The sequence below is a fragment of the Lytechinus variegatus genome, chromosome 14, assembly GCF_018143015.1.
Source record: "Lytechinus variegatus isolate NC3 chromosome 14, Lvar_3.0, whole genome shotgun sequence".
Lineage (NCBI taxonomy): Eukaryota > Metazoa > Echinodermata > Echinoidea > Temnopleuroida > Toxopneustidae > Lytechinus > Lytechinus variegatus.
Window position 1 is genome coordinate 9520222 of NC_054753.1, and position 14867 is coordinate 9535088.

At 36.8% G+C, this 14867-nt stretch overlaps 1 protein-coding gene across 1 annotated transcript; it reads left to right on the forward strand.

The window, feature by feature from the left end:
• Positions 1 to 13786: 13786 nt before the first annotated feature.
• LOC121427925 lies at positions 13787 to 14487 on the forward strand. Its single transcript, XM_041624502.1, has one exon. It carries the CDS (start codon positions 13945 to 13947, stop codon positions 14485 to 14487), a length of 543 nt encoding a protein of 180 aa, XP_041480436.1. The 5' UTR covers positions 13787 to 13944.
• The last annotated feature ends 380 nt before the right edge of the window (positions 14488 to 14867 follow it).

Below are 14867 nucleotides of genomic sequence, written 5' to 3' on the forward strand. Positions count from 1 at the left end.
ATAATACTACACTCTAGGGCCTCAAAATCTAATGCTTGTCAAAAACAAGGACTATTTCACAACCAGGGATTACTTTCAAGAAATAAAGTACTGTAGATACTTTGCTATACAACTATATAACATACTGTCATTTCATAATTCTGAAGAATTTGAGCATGTGTGCTTGCTCCATAATTAGTATCTTCGTCTCTTTAGAATCATAATTACCTGTTTCTTCGTATAATGTGCTTAAATTTCCCCCTGCTAAATCTTGGCATGGTGTGGTTTTGATTTTTTTTAACTGCTCATCGAAGAGCTGGGTATACTAATGAACTGTGCTTTCAAAACAACAAAAAACCCATAATCTTATTATTGAATAACTTCTTCTTCTGTCTTGTGGTATGTTTGCAACCAGTCAAATAACCATTTTGCCACTGCTTAAATTTGGAGCCTTCTTTGAGAGGATGGAAATCTTCTTTCCCTTCATCCTTTTTTTTCTATATTTTACTTTCTTTTTACCCCTCATTTTCCTCCTTTTGTTTTCTTTTCTGTTTATTTTTGTCTTTGTCTCTGTTCTTTTCTCATGCTCCTGTTTTCTCTCTTTTCCTACCATATCTACTTCTTTTTCTTTCCCCCTTTTTCTGTTTTCTTTGTTTACAAATCTTTTTTTTTCTTTACTTTTCTTATTCTTGTTCTTTTCTAATCTTTCTTCTGTCTTTTCTTTGTTTCTTTTGTGTATCTTTTCTTTTCTTCTTTTTCCTCTTCTCCCTTTTAACGTGGAAATATAGCGTAGGCTTTCCTCCAGACCTAAGTTATTTTACAATAACAAAAATCATTAAGAACAGAACAGAATCTAAAAGACAACAATCCTTTGAACTAAGAATCTTTAATAAAACGTTGTTGTTGTTTTAGCTTATATGGCGCGTATCATTCAGCAGTGAATATTTGCATCAAAGGTTCCAAGAGTTGTCTTTTTTCCAGACCCGTTGTTGTTGTTGTTTTCGTTTATATGGCGCGTAGAGTTGTCTTTATTTCAGACCTTGTCATTTTAAAAATGAAAGAAAAAAGAAATCTTTAAAACTTAAATTCAATCCTATTCTTATGCCTGTGGAATAACACAACCATTCTTCAACATGAAATGTATGATCGGGCTATTAGTTTTGAGATTTTCCTATTAGAAATTACTGAATCTGAAAAAAATGTTTTAAACAAATGTTTTATTCTAGGATCTTTGGCTGGAAGAGGGTTTTAATTTTAAATAGTTTTCTTTCTTTGTTTTGTTTTTCTGTTTTTATATTTTAAACAAACTGGTCTGGTAAAACTAAACATGCGTTATCACATGGTTTTATACTTTGCAAAATGTTGGGGTCTTAGTTTTAAGCTTAATGTTTTGTTTGATTTATATTTTTAAAAGAGCTGGGTTTGCTGTATAAAAACACTGTAACCCAAAACTTTTACTGGGTCTAAATTTTGAAGAGTAGTCTTAGCTTTGAAGTTTTTTCTTTTTTTTATTACTTTTTAAATAACCAGGACTAGATGAAAGACTAAGCTTAATACTTACTCGTGGGCGTTGTGGCGTGCGCCTGTAATCCAAGCTGTTGGGAAGTTAGAAATTGATGCAGAGGTTAGAGGTTCGAGCCCTGGTCACGTCTTTCGAATGGTGACATTAAAGGTCGGTCCCAGACGTAAATAATCATTTCTGATTGATACACGACTGACAAAACACAAAACACACACACGTGTTATTCCACAGAAAGTTTTTATTTAATGACCTGGTCTGGCTGAAAGATTACGCTATATTTCCATGTTATTTATTTATGCAAATGCATCAAATTTTATAACCACAAAATAAGACAAGTTAATCATAAATCATAATCGTAAATATTCATATCTGAATGGTTCACGCCTAAAAACCCAAGATAACAACAATAGCAATAACAACAACAACGTTAACGTGGAGAAGGTTTACGGTTCGCCATGTGAAGAAAGGAAGGAAATACAGGCAGAAAGATTGAAATTGAAATATAGGATGAAAAGATGTAATTAGAAGTATTCTTTCTTGAAAGGGAGTGAAGTCCTGAAAAGGACTGTAAACAAGATGAGATGAGCTGAATATGGCTTGAGAAATAGCAGGATGAAGTGAAGTGATTCTCTTCACTACTTCTCAAACCATCGCCACTCAAGCCGTATTCAGCTCATCTCATCTGGTTTATAGTCCTTTTCAGGACTTCACTCACTTTCAAGAAAGAATACTTTTCATTTCCTCTTTTATATATAAATGTGTATATAGTTCTCCTGCTGAAGAAACGTGGTTTCATTCATTCAATCATTTTGGTTTATTGTACAAAATACTTTCTTGTTAAAACAGTCAGGAGACTGATACAAACAAAGATTACAATGTAAACATAAATTTCATAGTTGCACAATTGAAATGAAATAGTCAATTAATGTAAAGTAACAATTAATTTTAATTGATGTTGGTGTATTGCACTTACAAGGTTATTATAGATAAGAGCACGTTACAAAATAAATTCCAAATATATTTATAAATAGCTATAATAATATGGTAATGATAAGTGAAATACGTGCACTTAATCCAATAAACAAATCTATAAGTTGTGAAAAATGTTGAGATTGGGATCTGAAATTAAATCGCAAAGTTGAAGGTTCACATTGAGAAATAAATATGGAATTATGTTTTTAAAATATAATTCTAAGGCTAATGTAAGACATCTGACATATGGAAAATAAGGCATAGGGCACTGTAAATTATATAATCATGAATCGCATCATTATTGTCTTATTTACTTCAGACTCTTTGTTCCTTCCCAGTAAGTTGGATTATATCTCATGGATTTCAATATGTCCGTCATTCCGTATCTCCATTATCTCAGTCATTCCAGTATTCAGTATCTCTGTAATTTAGTATTTCGGTATCTCAGTAATTTCAGCATGTTCAGTACTTTCAGTATCCTCACTCATCTCAGTATTTTCAGTATTCTATTCATTTAAAAGCAGGATAAAAGTGCATTGTAGATTAAATGTCTTGCTCACGAGCATAGGTGTCGCGGCCGGGGATCGAACCCCGGACTTTCCATGTATAACCAAGCGCCTAAGACGACTCAGCCACAGCCCCTTAAAAGAAAATCCGTACGTAATCGATTACAACCGATTACTGAATTTCCCCATGCTACTATCCTGACTACACATTTTACATGGATTAAAGATCATTCTACGCTCTTTGCCGTTCCAACCATGCTGAGCATTGGATGGATCTTTCATTTTGTTACAATATGTTTTGTTGTTATCATTTATTTCAATTTTGTTTTGTTTTTGTTTTGTATTTCCTCTCCAAATTTACTTTGTATTTTGGCTACTACATTTTGAGATTCCCCTTAGACTAAGTACACAGGGGTCACCCATCTATTTCTCGATGGAATATTCCAAATAACCATGTTAAACATTAAAGAATAACATATTTAAAGGACAAGTCCACAGAAACAAAAATTTTATTTGAATTTAAAGAGAAAAATCCACCATAGTATCCCTAAATTAGATCCCAAAGTAGCCAATCTGGAATAAAATTATTGGAAATGGTTTTTCAACCGATTTGAGTAGGTATGGGTGTCGACATTTACCCCCCAAAAAGTTAGGAGGAATACGGGTTGGGGAAAGTGCCCTTTTTTCAAGGTCAAAGGTCAATGACCTTTTCATATATACTGTATAATCATGATAATGGTATCTCTGAGATGGAAAGGTGCAGACATGGCAGATTGGTGATAATGGTGTCAAAATGCACAAATTCTTCCCAGAATAACAAATAAAATAAAATTAATTACCTAGAATGCACATTCACCGATAAAATTCAAGGTCAAAGGCTTTCAAAGGCCAATGACCTTTTTTACATTATATACCATATAGCATAATCATGATAATGGTATCTCTGAGATGATAAGGTACAGGCTAGCGATCATGGTGTCAAAATAAACAGATTCTAACAAGAAGATAAAATAGAATGAATTCAAGTACTTAGAATTGACATTCACCAATGAAATTTAAGGCCAAAGGTCAATGACCTTTTATACATTATACTGTATACCATATTATATAATGGTATCTCTAAGATAAAACGGCGAAGGTTGGTATTCTTGGTGTCAAAATACACAAATTCTTACAGGAAGATTAAATAAAATGAAATTAAGCATCGAGAATTGACATTCACCTTTAAAATTCAAGCACAAAGGTCAATATCATTTTTAACACAAGATAATGATAATGTTATCTCTGAGATAAAAGATCGCAGGTTCGTGATCTTGGTGCCAAAATGGAAAGATCTTTACAAGTAGATTAAACAACACCAAAGTCAGTATTAAGAATAAAGTTTCACCCTTGAATTCCAAGATCCAATGAAATATTATTTAACATATACATGTATATACATACATGTGTGTGTGTACAATCTGTATGACATAAAAAATAACAATGTGTTCATATTTTATTTGTGATAATGTAAATAAAGATCGCTAATTTGTAATCAAAACATGGAGGTTTCATAATTTCAGTCTGAAGTAATGAAGGTCATGGAGAATATATTTAGGGGTCAGAGATCAATGAACTCTTTCCAAAATATCGGTGGAAATTAAGTTTTAAAAAAAGGTGATAACCGAATAACACTTATTCATATACTGCGATGCAGTGCCAAAAGCAATGAAAAAAATGAAATCGAGTACGGTATACAATTTGAAATGATTTTTTTTAATCTTTTTGTAGCAGCATTTGATGCATCATAATATCTAAATCAAAGTTGTCGTGTCTTTTTCTCTCCAGCGGTAGTCCATTCATCTCATTAGCTTAATCTTCTGAAAATTGATAGGTCTAACTCTCATGTCACAGCTAGCATCATATGAGAGCATTTCCAATCAGCAGAGGGATGACGATAAAGATGAAATGAAGGCCATCATTAGAGCTGCAGCTTTGTCATAGTAAATGACATGTATTCAACAAAGATGAACAAAGATGAATTCCCATATCATTATCAATTACCTCTCATTGCGAGCTGCCAGAATCTCTTTGAGATGCTATTATGCTGCAGGACAAAACTTCATATCTGCCCTCTACCTGCCGTATGTCACCCATGATGCTATTTCTACTAGGTATCAATTTGTACAAGGATCATGTATTTGGTCCAGAACAACTGATTGTTGTCATGCACAAATTTAAGCATATAATAATGAAATTAAAAAGGAGATACTAGCTTACAAGTGCACATCCATCGACCTAACAACACTCCTAACAGCACCACTTCCAGTTCTTGAGTATCAAGCCGGACATATCAGTAATAATATAGATCCTGGTCTGATATCCTTTGACAGAACATTAGGCTGTCATTGAATGGGCCAGATAATAGCAGGGCCCGCTGGGAGAACAGTTTTCGGAACTGAAGTGGCTACCCTGGGTAAATATACCTTTATTATTATTATTATTATTATCAAAGTCCTGAAAATTTTAGAAGGTTTTCAAGAGTTTGATTACTCTTTGATGAAGTTGAGACACTTAACTTCATTTACTATGACAAAAGCTGCCACTTTAATGATTGCCTTATTTTAGTTCTTCATCTATGTCCCTGGCTATATGAAAATGTTCCTTGGATGATGCCTATCCTTCCATTTACAGATTAAGTTATAGTATATAGTATTGATTGTAGTATTTGAGGTGACCTATTGTTACAGAAAAATTAGTGCCTTGATTTAGATTTATAAAATGCATATATAAATGTTGCTACTTTAGACATTTTTTTTACACTTTTGGCAATGCATCATTACAATATATATTGAAGAGTGCTATTTGATTTCAATTTCACCTCGAACTTGTATTTGACATCATTGGTCAAGGAATCACCTATTAAATTTCTGTTCATTTTCAACGCAGGTCAGTCTTTTTCCCATCAGAATCACTATATACCTACATGCCACAATCAAGTTATCGACCTATTTACTTAAATTCCCCGCTGTTATAGACATAGTTGATTGACCTCTAACCCCTGAATATATTTTTCATGGCCATTATTTATCCTTATTTCAGAGTGAAATTATTAAACATCCAAGTTTTCATTACAAATAGCTATCTTTCTTTTTATTATTCACAAAGAAAATGTGAATATAATGGATTCATTTCTTTTTTTTTTTGGGGGGGGGGAATCATGAATGGATATATATATAAATATTTAGGCCTATTAACTTTTGACCTTTTGACTTTGGATATCAAAGGTGAACGATAATTCTTTATTATTTTCTGCCTTTTTATCTTCTTGCAAAAATTGCTTTTTGACACCAAAATCACCAACATGCAGCGTTTTATCACAGAGATACCATTATACGATATATAGCCTATGTAAAAAGGTCATTGACCTTTGACCTTGAAATGTATGGATTTATATGCATTCTGTGTACTTAATTTCATTTTATTTCATCTTCTTGTAAGAACCTCTGCATTTTGAAACCAAGATCAACAACCTGCACCTTTTCATCTCAGAGCTACCATTAAACAGTATATATGAAAAGGTAATTGACCTTTGACCTTGAAAAAAAGCACTTTCCCCAACCCGTATTCCTCCTAACCTTTTTTGGTAAATGTTGACACCCATACGTACTCAAATCAGTCAAAAAACTATTTCAAATAATTTTATTCCAGATGGTTACTAATTACGGGATACTAACAAGCATAACACTAAAAATTTCATCAAAATCGGATATGAAATAAGAAAGTTATGACATTAAGTTTCGCTTAATTTCACGAAAGCAGTTATATTCACATCCTGGTCCATGCTGGTCCGTATGCAAATGAGGGGACTTCTGACATCAGTCACTCCCTGAACATGTGATATTATACCACTGCTTTAATATTTCATGGTTCAGCCAAGTGTGTCCTTATTTTCAAATCTGTAAAAATAGAAATGTTATTCAAACAACAAAAAACAATAGAAATTTTGAGTGATCATGGTGATGGACATCATCGACTTTCTCATTTGCATGTCAGTTGTGCATATAACCGTTTGTGAAAATAAGCGAAACTTTAAAAGTCATAACTTTCCTAATTTACATCCGATTTTGATGAATATTTCAATGTTATGCTTGTTTGATTTTTTTCTACTTATGCAAGTCAACATTATTTCTGGGGTGGACTTGACCTTTAAGACCAATTCACCTTGCATAAGCCCATAATGTCTGCATTAATGTGAAATTCTCTTAGCATTGTATAGAAAGAGAATTGCTATCTCATAATGTTTGCATTAATGTGAAATTCTGTTAGCATTGTATAGAAAGAGAATTGTTATCTCATTTGTGACTCGGCATACCGAAATGAGAGACAAGTCGGAATTTTTCAAATCCAACTTTTTTAGTGATTATTATTCCCCGTTTCTTTACCTTTAATTTGATATATCACTCGACCCTTAGGAGTAAATATTAGTGGAGATATTAGCTTTAGAATGGAGGAAGAATTGGGCTCTTGAAAATAAAAATCAAGAGAAAAACGCCTTCGAAGTTTGACTTCCGTTTTGACCCTGCTCCATGAAAAAAATATATTTTGCCACCGCCGAGCTAACCGAAAGGCCCTAGTAACCGCGTGCCAAAAAAGGCGAAACGATTAACCAATGAGGAGGCTGCATTGAGAACAATAGTCAACTTGTTAGTCACGCGCGACTGCAAGACGAAACAACGTTCCACGTCAATCAATTATCGTCTACGTACACATCATTAGTTAAACCGGGGTTTTATAATAATCTTCGTGAAAGAAAAAAAGAATGCCATGATCTCCCTTATTAATGAAATAAAAGGCGGGGTTAAAAAGTTGGACCTAAAACCATGGAGGAGGGATTGTGCCATCGGCTTGTTTGAATGTCGATGGCGTTTACTCTTACCCGGACTCGTGACATGTAGTCTATCAAGCGTGTCATTATGACCTGAACTTTAACCGCGTGTTCTAAAAAAATATCCCTTGTAAAATGGTAAGATGGGCCTTCAAAATAATTCGTACCTCACCTTTACTTATGTGCTCATGTTTTATTAATATTTAAGTTAGATTGAGACAGTGTGAGTAAAAACGTGAATAATTTGTTCAATAAATGGGTTCAATATCGTACCCATCATGGGGGGGGTATACAGCATTGAAATGATTCAAAATTAGAACAAAATACAGAAAGGTATAATGAAAAAAAGGTTAAAGTGATTCTAATAGTGATGCAGAGAAAAAAAAACCTTGACATAAACGTCTTAATTCTACAACAAAAAGAGCCAGGAGGTACCATGAGTAATTAAGTCCCATCATAATTTCCAACAGAGGATGGATTAGGGAAGATACGCTTTCACTTTTTAAACAAACAAGTGCACACCAAGTTACAAATAATGCGTAAAGGATTTCCATGTATCTGAATGCAGGATATAAGAGCAAAAATGTCGTAGCCGCGGGGATCGGCGCCTGACCGCGCTCTCCATGTATAGCCAGACACAGCTCGGCCATGGCACCTCCAACATGAATGCTGATTCGGATCAAATCAAGCACAACCAATATTTTATTCTAACACAGTAACAGATAAAGAATGAGACCATGCAAAAGCCTTTGTAAGATTGAATGATTTATTTTGGAGGAGAGAGATCCCCTAAAAGAGAAAGAGAAAAACGTAATAATAATAATAAATAGATTTAAAATGAATAATAAAATCACCAAGTCTCATTTTAAACCTTAAAACTAGCCGCCATTTTAAATCTAATTGCAAGTATGATTCAAACATTAAAACAAGACAACCCGGTTGTGTTTATAGTTCTCTGTTTTCTTTGTCCGTTTTGTTAATTTTCCAATCGAACTTTTGACTCATTCCATTCTACCTCAGCTTGATTTCCCGCCGTTAAATGTTTGCTATTTTGTGCATCTTTGTCATTTATTTCCCTTTCTGACTAATCACGCTAGCATAATGGAATGATTTGTTCTTTCTCACATGTTCTTTCCTTCCTTTCCCGCTTTGTATGTTTTTCTTACTTATTCATAGGCGGATCCAGCTTTTGGCGAAGGGGGGGGGGGGGGCGTAATGCCGAGCGGCATACATATTTTTGTACTTCACCGGCGCCATAAAAGTACAAATTGAAAAAGGGGTAAAGTCTGACCCTGTCAAAATGTTCTTTTCTTTCCTTCATTTTTTAAGCGGCGCCTTTTCGTTCTTTTATTTTTCAAATATTAGGCCCCCCCCCTCCCTGGATCCTCCATTGTTTTTTTTTCACTTTCACTTTTCCGTTTCCATTTCTCCTTTCCCCTATCCTCGCTTTCTTTCCCTTTCCTCTTTTTGTTCCCTTTCTTAATTCCGCCCCCACCGTTTTTAATTATATTATGGCGATGAAATCAGCAAGGGCAGCCTGCCCCCCTGCCTGTTACACCACTGATATTATTTTTACAAGAAGAAAATTGAAATTTTAGAGAAAGGACAACAGAATCAATAAAAGCTGTGTCATATTTTTTTTCTCATGTTATCACTGTATAATACCGATCCCCTTGCTCTTGTCTTTGTTTTCGCTAATTCCTTCCTATCCCTCTCTCCCTTGTTTTCGCTAATTCCTTCCCATCCCTCTCTCCCTTGTTTACGTTAATTCCTTCCCACCCCCCCCCCTGTTTTCGCTAATTCCTTCCCATACCTCTCTCTTTCTGCCCTGTTTTTGCCTATTCCTTCCCATCCCCCCTGTTTTCGCTTATTCCTTCCCATCCCTCTCTTCCTCCCCTGTTTTCGCTAATTCCTATCATCCCTCTCTCTTTCTGCCGTTTTTGCTTATTCCTTCCCACCCCCCCCCCCCGTTTTCGCTTATTCCTTCCCATCCCTCTCTTCCTCCCCTGTTTTCGCTAATTCCTTCCCATACCTCTCTCTTTCTGCCCTGTTTTTGCCTATTCCTTCCCATCCCCCCTGTTTTCGCTTATTCCTTCCCATCCCTCTCTTCCTCCCCTGTTTTCGCTAATTCCTTCCCATACCTCTCTCTTTCTGCCCTGTTTTTGCCTATTCCTTCCCATCACCCCTGTTTTCGCTAATTCCTATCAGCCCTCTCTCTTTCTGCCATTTTTGCTTATTCCTTCCCACCCCCCCCCCCCCCCCGTTTTCGCTTATTCCTTCCCATCCCTCTTTTCCTCCCCTGTTTTCGCTAATTCCTATCATCCCTCTCTCTTTCTGCCGTTTTTGCTTATTCCTTCCCACCCCTCCCCCCCCCCCCCGTTTTCGCTTATTCCTTCCCATCCCTCTCTTCCTCCCCTGTTTTTGCTAATTCCTATCATCCCTCTCTCTTTCTGCCCTGTTCTTGCTTATTCATTCCCATTCCTCGCTCCTTTTCGCTAATTCCGTCTTTAAATGCAGTCTCGACTTTTGATATCGCACTGAACACGCCATTTCTGAGTTGATGATCGACACTTAGCACGTTTTGAAATAACAAAAGCCCGGACGTAGCGCGCGAGTAACATACAAAATCCAGACAACGGTCGATCCGACGGCCGGCCGCCCAGCGCCGGCGCGGTCTGTTTATACAGTAAAGGTGATTACGGCACCAACCAATTGTACTTTCGTATTCACAATTGATTGTTAGCCTTTGTGTTACGAGGTTCTGGCCTCCCAAACTACGGGTTATGAGCTTGGGTTAATAATGATAATTACTTCTTGTTTAGAGCTTTTTCCAAAGTTACAAAGCGCTGATCTCCTTTGATCCTTCTACAGAAACAATTCACAGTTCTTGTGCTTGGCTTTCATTTCGCCATTACTAACCGTCAAACCAGCGAAATCTTAGCCTATAAACTCTTGGATAAAATAAGATAATTAAAAGGCACACATTAAAATCTCTTTAAAGCACGGGCGGGAATGAAAGGATAAGGGGGATCCTTTGTTTTTATTTCTCTGCCACAGCCCGTTCTATTGCTTTTGATTTTATGTAGATTAAAAATTATAATCACAAGCCCTTTGAAGCACTTTACTTCAGGGGCGTTGGAGCGAATTTGAAGGGAGAGGGGGGGGGGGGGCACTAGGAAAAATGGCTCCTTCTCGTTAAAAGGGCACTAAATCTTTTTTTTTTTAAAGAAAGGCATCTACAGTAGTGTGGTGAGCGATTTTTTTTTTATTGGCTGTAGTATCGACGCTGCGAGCGAGCAAATATCAACTTTTTTTTCTAACGAAAATCCAATTTGTGTTAGATTTTTACATAGGCCTATTCAGAATAATGTCATATCTCTCTTTCCTTCTCTTATTCTTTCTTTTTTCTTGCTTGTGATTTTTGTTGTTTTTTTGGGGGGGGGGGGAGAATCCCCCATCTGTACTCATCTACCCACTCACCTGACACATGAAACTTACTAATGCACGTATGATTATTTTTTCCCTCAGAATATTGCTTTATTTCTTGTTTAAAAGGGGCACTCGTTATACACCGTGACAAAACTTGTCCTTCCCAGGTGAAAGAAGCACAGCGTGTTGGTAAGGGGCACTTTATTTGGGTAAAAGGGGCACTGATAAGAGAAAGGTCACCTATATCAGAAAGCAAAGGGGTCCCTTTAACGGAATAAAAACGGGCCCTTAATTCTCGGGAGTGAAATGGGCTGCACGTACAGAACACGTTTGTGATGGCATTTGGGGGTAGAAATTGGCATACGAAAAATGGCACTTGCTTACACACACAAAAGAGAAGATCAAACTGGGAAAGAACGATAAACCGAAATATGAAGAGGATAAAACAAAGATAAGAACAAGAAGAAAAAGGGAGTGGAGGAAAAGACGATGGATGTGGCAAGGAAGAATAAAGAACGGCTGTGATATAAAAAAAATAGAAGATCGAACGGGAGAAGAAGGATATAGAACAACAAAAAATAAGAGGGGAAAAGAAGAGGAATAAGACGTTCGGATGAGCAAGAAAGAGAAAGAAGGAAAGGGGGAAGAAATGAGGTAAAGAGGAAGAAAATAGAAATGGAGGGGGAGGAATAAGATCGTGGGGATGAGCAGGTGAGAGGGAGAACGAAAACAAAAATAATATTATAAATTATTAAGGAGGAACGAAGATAAAAGGAAGAGGAATGAGGCGGTGGGTGAGGGAGGGAGAAAAGACGGAAGGAAAGAAGAAAGAAAAAGAGAGAAGAACGAGAAACAGAATTATGTGAATAGAAACGAAAAAGAAGAAAAGGTGAAAATAGGGGGGAAAGGTGGAGGGTGAAGAAAGGGCAGAGAGAAGAAAAAAAAGAGGAGAAAATAATCGACATAGAAAAAAAGAGATCGAAAGGGGAAAAGAACGGAAAACAGAAGAGGAATTAACGAATAAGATTAAAGAAGAGAAAGGGGTTGAGGAAGAATAAGGGGGGGGGGGAGATTTAGAAAGAAGAGACCGACTGATCTGAAAGAAAATTGCGAACGAAAAGGGGGAGCAGTAGAAAGGAAAAAATAAAACACAAGAAAGACGAAAGAAGAAGGTAAGAGAATAACAGAGAGGGAAAGAGAATAGATCTGGGTAAAGTCGAATGGGACAACGTGACAATGACTTTTAGGAAATGATAATTTCAATAGGTGTATTTTAAATGACTAATATTTTCAATCAATATCGTAAGACCCGTATACCATTATCCAAAAATTAAAAATGCAGGCCTACTGCATGGTCCCATATTTCATTTGTCAAAGTCAGGGGCGGATCCAGGATTTACCAAAAAAGGATTTTTTTTTTAGATACTTCGTACCCGCCAAAAAACTGACAAGCAAAAAAAAAAGAATAGAAGTCTTCGATTTCAAAAAGGGGTACATCCCGGGGTACATCTCGGCTTCAATGGCATTTTTACATTAAAATTTTGTTTTTTTTCTTCTCGGGGGGGGGGGGGGGACGTGCCATCCCCTGGATCCGTGCCTCAGTTGTCGAAGTTCTGACATTTATTTCTTTCTCTATCGTTCATTCAAACATGATAAAAAAATTGAAGGCAAAAATAGTTGGAAATAATAAAGCCCACAAAGCTTTCATGATGAACTTTTTTCTACTGCAGATCAATTAACCCACATTCGCGAACATACAACACTTTTATGTATTTTAAACCCTTTATTTTGAAATTAGAGTTTTCTCATCGAAACATCCCGATCACTTGCAAATAATAAAGAGAATCTTCAACATGTCCATGTTATGTTTTATGAAATTAATCCTCGCCAACAAACCGTGTTATATAAACACTTTGCGTTTACGCATGACCTTTTTCGCGAGACAAGCTAGCTATACACTCTAAATCAGGTAGGCCTATCAATCTATCGCTAACGCCCCCGCCTAGTACCAACTACCATTATTACAAAAAATAGCCCTTTAGAAGTTGAATCCCGTTTGTTAACTTTCAGAAGCCCCCTTTTCAATTTCAGAATACCTATTGAAAGCGATGCTTTTGATCTTTCTTTTGAGGCTCATTGAACCGATCGATCGAGCGGACGGTCGGCGGACGCCGCCAGCTGTACTTGAGTTTAAATGAATAGCCAATCAACAATGGCGTTACGTTGCTAGGGGCGGAGCTTAGTATGAAGCGAAATTCGATGAAATCGAGCGTGCCAAGTATAAAAAAATTTCGAACTGACCGAAAAAAAACACTCGCAGAAAAACTGTTTTTTATCACTTTCCCGTCATCAAATTCACTCATTTTTTTCACACAGTAATTATGAAACATGGAAGAATCTAAAAATGAAAAAAAAAAAAATCTTCAAAATTTTGACTTTTTTATTAGTTTGTCGAATTTCTAGGAATTTTCATTTGCGACTTGTCTCTCATTTCGGTATGTCGAGTCACATTTGAGGGGGAATGTTGATTTGCATGTGATTACGCAACATGCTATTGTTGCTATGTTAGGTGGAAGGGAGAATTCGGGTTAGCTTTCAGTCGCGGTCATCACACCATACAGACCAGAAGCATTTTTCCGCTTACGATCAGCCACTACATACTTACGTCCATGGATGCCAACGCGCAGGCCGAGTGCAGTAACCCTAACCCCAATGCAGCATTGGTGAATCTGGACTTTGTTGCCACAGTCCTAGATTCTAAATTGGAAAAACTGAAACGAGAATTAACCGAAGAATCCAGTCTGCAGCTCGACGCTGCAGTAAAGCGTGCTAAGACAAACTCTAAAACCTTAAAGAAAAAAGGCTGTCAGCGCCAATTCGATCACAACGAAGACGTGCGTGGAAAAATTGAAGAAGCCACCAAATCTATCGACAACGGAAAGTTCCAGAGGGCAAAGGACATTCTTTCAGAAGGTATCGAGCTTATTGACAAACGTCAAAAAATCCTGAAAATAGCAGATAGCCATGGCTGGGATACTGTTAACTGCTATATTTCTGATGATCTCGCTAGCGACTCGGAAGACGACAAGCGTCTTTCTAAGGCCGTTCGAGAAGCCGGCTACAAACGACGCGAAAAGGAGCGACAGCGCAGTAAGCGTCCCACCAGAGGTCGTCCCAATTTTCGTCCCTTCACATCAGCTACTGTATCATAGCAGAACATTGCCATCCCCAAGCCCATCCAGTTCCAGCGTCTCAGCACACGGCCCTATTTCGGCTACCAAACATGTTGGTCTTGCGGACAGATCGGACATCTTCAGTTCCAGTGTCCTCAGAGAAGCGGAGGTGCCCCTCAGGGAGGAAACAAACATTAAAATTGAAAAGATAAGTACAGAAAATACTTGTTTATCATTTGGAAAAGATTACGAGATTAAATCCTCCTTGTTGGGGTTGTAGGCCGTTTGAAACGATGTAAATACTGGTATGATAATTTTAATCCACCAACATTTGTGAAAGACATCTTAAATCACGGTTATGTTATTCCGTTCAAGACCCTACCACCTAGGGCATATTTGAAAAATAACAGATCTAGCCT

Excerpts from the sequence above, each read along its gene's own strand:
- LOC121427925 (XM_041624502.1), top strand. The coding sequence starts at position 13,945 with ATGGATGCCAACGCGCAGGCCGAGTGCAGTAACCCTAACCCCAATGCA.